The sequence below is a fragment of the Penaeus japonicus genome, unplaced genomic scaffold (assembly GCF_977035675.1).
Source record: "Penaeus japonicus unplaced genomic scaffold, GWHDUDI00000001_assembly GWHDUDI00000027, whole genome shotgun sequence".
Classification (NCBI taxonomy): Eukaryota; Metazoa; Arthropoda; class Malacostraca; order Decapoda; family Penaeidae; genus Penaeus; species Penaeus japonicus.
The window spans coordinates 2,085,620-2,090,619 of record NW_028234429.1 but is presented as its reverse complement, the minus strand read 5'-3'; the positions used below and the strand labels follow the sequence as shown (position 1 = coordinate 2,090,619).

Here is a 5,000-nt window from a genome sequence, read left to right as displayed (position 1 = left end):
GATGATGTGACATTTCCATTATGGCTTTGCTGGTCTTCCTGCTGGATGTTAATCACAGCTTTTTGTCTAGCTTTCACAACAGGTGATTGGGTATGTAGCTGCTGGTTGCTGCCTCAGTGTACAAATATCCAAATCGACCCCATCGTTGGCGGATTAATAGGTAATGTTCATTAAAACTACACTAAATTCATTTCCTATTAACCCAGTCACGATGGGGGCATTCCAGCCTTGCATGTTACAATGCTGGGGCTCTCGAACGCATAGGCCTAAATCAGTTAAATAAACGACGCCGTATGACGTCACCCAGCGAACGGGCCTTGAATGCGCGGTACCGTAGTGTACCACCCGTCCAGAGAGGGTTAAACCCTTAACCCGTTCCCGACGGGGCCAATCCGGCTTAAATAGACCAAAATTCCGGGACTCTTGAATGCATAAGCCTAACGCGTCGGGATTCTCGGCCGCACTAGCCGCGAGCCAGCGCTGCGCGCTGGCTCCTCCCGCGCCCCGGGCTAGACAAAGTAACGCGTCCCCGTCGTGTAGCCCAAAAACCACTAGACGTGTTATCTTGTCATCCGTCGTTAACGGGTTAATGACAGGTGACAAGATATCATGTAAGTGGTGGCACAAGATATTTCATCGTGGCTATCCTCCTGGCCAGACCACCGGGTGATCAGGTATATAGTGGGCGAATAGCCCGAGGCATTAGGTGCGACAGAAATATCCTGGCATTTCGACCATTTGGAACCAAAACAGCCCCGTTATTAACGGCTTAAGAATTATCAATTAAACCCAAAGAATAAGTTTTGGCAAAACATAAATGGGATTAATGATCATTTTTAACCCATTCACAAAAGGAAGTATTTTTGCCTACTCCCACTAATGCTGGGAAGATAACAAGCGCACAACGCTTCGTGCCAGGGTGTTTTCTCGCTGCGCAGGGCCACACTGATCCCCTTCACCCACCCTATTCTTATGGTTTTCATGAACATGTCTACAATGTAAAGACACGTAAAAATACTGCCATGTTCAGAGGAGTTATTTTAGTTGAAAAACATGTTACAGTAATGCCTATTTAGTTTTATTTGATTGAGCTTTGCCTATATTCTTCACTTCTATGTGAAAATACCAAAGGAAAGTGGAAGCAATCTCTTAGTGGGGCATCAAAAAACATGTTTTATACATTTTCTTTTTCTTTTACCAAAACGAAAAGAACAATATGAATAATCATACATGTACATGAGTACGTACATGTACCTCGTGACGTGACATGACGTGATATCATGGGTAATCAACAAATTAGAAGTAGTATTGCATTAGTAATTTTTTACTTTATTTTATTTCTTGGCCAAACACATTTGATTTTACAATAGTTTTTTGACTCAGATCTATTTATTCAACCAATCAAGAAGCAGAAATTACCATTATTTCATCAATATCACATAGTTTTCTGTGATGTAATTTTTTAAATGTTATATCTCATTTTATGACACTCAAACACCTAAACTCCCGGGACACGGTAAGAAAAAGCACCACGTCTCAGGACGTACCCCGGGTTCAGGGCTATTTCTCAACCTCGTGATAGCAAGTCAACCAGCAAGAATGGGTTAAGAATTTAGGACTTTAGACATGTGTCTTCTTTTACATGCCATGTTCAAGCTAACATTTTGATTAGCTGCATCTATTTCCTTTTTAGTTTTCGAACTTTACTTGCAGTTTAGCATTAACCCATTGCAGACAGGCTTCATGATGTACAGTGTTGGTCCTGATGCCGGGTGTCATAACGCATGTGGCCTTTGCCACTGATACAATTTGCCACAATCATCAAGGGCTTGTCAAAAACTGGTGGGATTTTTTCCAGCATTTTTCTTTTATTATGAATGAAACATATGGAGTGTCTACTAATACACACATTTTCTGGTGCAAAAATTCAAGCTCTTGAATGCCACAGACTATTAACCCATTAACCACAGGTGACAAGACAGCACGTCAAATGGTGGCAGCACCAGCTGCCAGGGACAAGATATTTTGTCATGGCTATCCTCCTGGCCGGCACGCTGAGTGAACAGGCAAGAAGTGCTTGACTGTGGCCAGTCTGGACAAATAGCCCAAGGCGTTTGGTATATGTGTTTGAAATATCCTGGTGTTTCAACCATTTGGTGCCAAAACAGCTCCGTCGGCAATGGGTTAACCTGTTACCGACAAGGGATAGATTTGCTTACCCAGGCTCCAGGATGGGTTTTGTGAGCGAGACAGCTTCAGCAACATACCTTGATTTTTCCCACTCGTTTTTAGTCACTCCTTGTAGAGCTAGAGCCATTTTTGTGTTTTGTGTTTTACTGTTTTTAGAGACTTACATCTGTCATATTACAGGCTCTATCAATTCTGCAGTTGACTAAAATTCTAGTTCAGGGTCCATATCAACTCATTTTTTTCTTTATACTCAATGTGATAGAAGTATTGCTGTGTCAGGGGAGGGCAAAAGCAACTTTATTTTTTCATATTTGTGTGCTGTCACGAACGAACAAGAAATTTATAACCATCCAAAATAAAGATAACATGAAGAGGTAGGGAAGAGGAAGGAAACTTATGCTTTTGACAGTGAGTGCCACAATAAAAGGCATCCCTACTGGCACAGGGGCACATTGTAGGCATTGGGCATGGTGCAAGAGGTCGGCAACTTGCTATGTCCCATCGCAATATAGAGATAGTGCTTGCTAGAGACCGTAGATGGGTCCAATTCAAGGCTCTCTCTCCTGCTGGTGCTAGAAGAAAGTGGTGCCATCTAGGTTTTGGATGTGAGTTGAAACTCATTTTGCTTATTATTACAGCAGTTATGATAATTATGACTGCAATTGTCAACATCACTCACTCATTACTCATAGCACAATAAAATAACATAGTGATCCAAAATCCCCGAACATCATGACGCTCATCGTCAGGCAAGAACTCCTGCGTCATGTATGACAAAAAACACGTTATCCATCATTAATGGGTTAACAGCCATGGTAAAACTTGAAAAATTTCTCCTAGCACCAGCAGGAAGGAAAGTCTTGGATGTTGCCTACCTATGGTCTCAACCAAGCACCAGCTTCAGAGAGTGACAACACACTGCTCTAGAGTACTGGCAGTGGAGAATGTGCAGCAGAATGAGGTGAACCACATCATGTGCAGTAACTGTAATGTGTCACTGTACAATTACAAGTGCTCTGTGTTGTGGCACTCACAACCATAAGCACAGGTCGCCTTTCTCTTCTCCATAATTCTTTTTTTTTTTTTTTTGGAAATGGTCGTTTCTTTCATATTTTCTTCAAGTTGACCCTATACTACAATTTTATCAGATGGCTCATTTAATCTTTGAAATATAGTAAAAAAATAATAATAATAATAAAAAAAATAATGACAAACACCAAAAAGACTAATAATATAAAGAGTGAATGATAGAGATTGCACAAGGTCATTATATGTCATGTTTCTCTTCTTCACGCAGTGCTGAGCAGTTAGCACTAGTGCCCCATCCTGGGCTAAAATAACAAATCTATTCTCATAATCTATAGTTTAACATCAGGAATATATATCTAATCATAATCACGAAACTTCTGAAAGTTTACCTTTCCATTATGAACAAAGTGCTAAATCAGTTTCTCAATACAAATAAGGAAATTAACCCAATCCCGAGGGGCCCAGCGATAAGTGGAAACCCCCTATGGCAGGCCTATGCAATATTGCATTGGGAACTTCATACATGTATGACACCCCAGAATCGGGCTTTTAGCTGTGTCACACAGGTGTGACGCACCGTTGCCATAGGGTTAATATAACCATCTAAGTGAGTACACTTAAAACCTTTTACTCTTTTTTCATACCCCCTTCAGCAAACAATTCAGCAAATAAGTGCCTGGTTAACACTAACAGAGTTAACCATTACCTCCTGTTCAAATGAACAGTGGCCATTTTGGCTCTGCCTGGAGATTGTGCAGGCCTAACACCGTGAGCTACTCGGTCACTGAGGCGGCATCATAATCCATGTTAAAGCCATGAGCAATCTGGACAATATGTGAGGCATGTAAGGTGCCACTGCCAGTTTTGCTGTTCACCCTAGCAGGCACCAGGAATAAGGAGTGTATATGGTTGTCAAAATTTGTTTTTCCTTTATTAACCCATTCATGCCGGGGGCATTCCAGCCTTGCAAGTTGCAATGCCGGGGCTCTCAAACGCATAGGCTTAAATCAATTAAATGATCGACGCCGTATGCCGGCACCCTGCCAGCGGGCCCTTGAATGCGTGGTACCAATGGTGTACCACCCGTCGAGAGAGGATTATTATAAAGAATATGCATTTCTTCTTTCATGACTTTGTGATAGTAATGTTACAATGAGTGTACAGCATATTTTTTGTATAAACATTACCCCAGCATAACAGTTCCCATTCAGTACCCCAAAACATGACGAAATACAAAAAAGTGCAGAAAATTTTTATAACTCTAAAGAATATATGAGCAGGAATTGGGCAGACAAAATGGTTATAGGGCAAATCTCTGTGCAAATTTCAAAGCCAATGTCAGCAACATGTTACAATGTATTTTCTATCATTATCTTGATTTATAGTATGATATATGAGTCTATATATGATATAAATGCAAAGCAATACTAATTAGCATTTACTATGAAAGGGGACCATAACTGAAAAAAATAAATAGCTTGTAATATCAACAAAGGGAACAATGCATTACAAAAGTGATCCGATACCGTGAAACATGCCTGTCACGGATTACGAGAGTGTTCTGTAGTCTAAGGATCTGCTTAGTATTTTCTTTTAATTCTAATAATACCAAAGTAATATAAAGCAACAATGTATTCCCTTTTAATACATAAATGGATATATATGAAGCTAACAGATCCTACTCCGTACAATTTTATGCAATAAATAACACAATTATCATAACCACTTACTTCAACAATTTTTGAGCACTGGGTTCCCTTTCCAGCGCCTGGTCCTCCAAG

At 40.5% G+C, this 5,000-nt stretch overlaps 1 protein-coding gene across 5 annotated transcripts in view; it reads right to left on the bottom strand.

Annotated features, from left to right (window-relative positions):
• The window catches only part of Cmpk (cytidine/uridine monophosphate kinase Dak1), a 20,295-nt gene that overhangs the window by 7,266 nt on the left and 8,029 nt on the right, over positions 1-5,000 (bottom strand). For all 5 annotated transcript variants that reach the window (XM_043029638.2, XM_043029637.2, XM_043029636.2 and 2 more), the window contains one exon: positions 4,950-5,000. This exon is cut by the window's right edge and continues 76 nt beyond it. In XM_043029638.2, coding sequence (XP_042885572.1) covers positions 4,950-5,000 — 51 coding nt within the window. The remainder of the gene's footprint in view (positions 1-4,949) is intronic.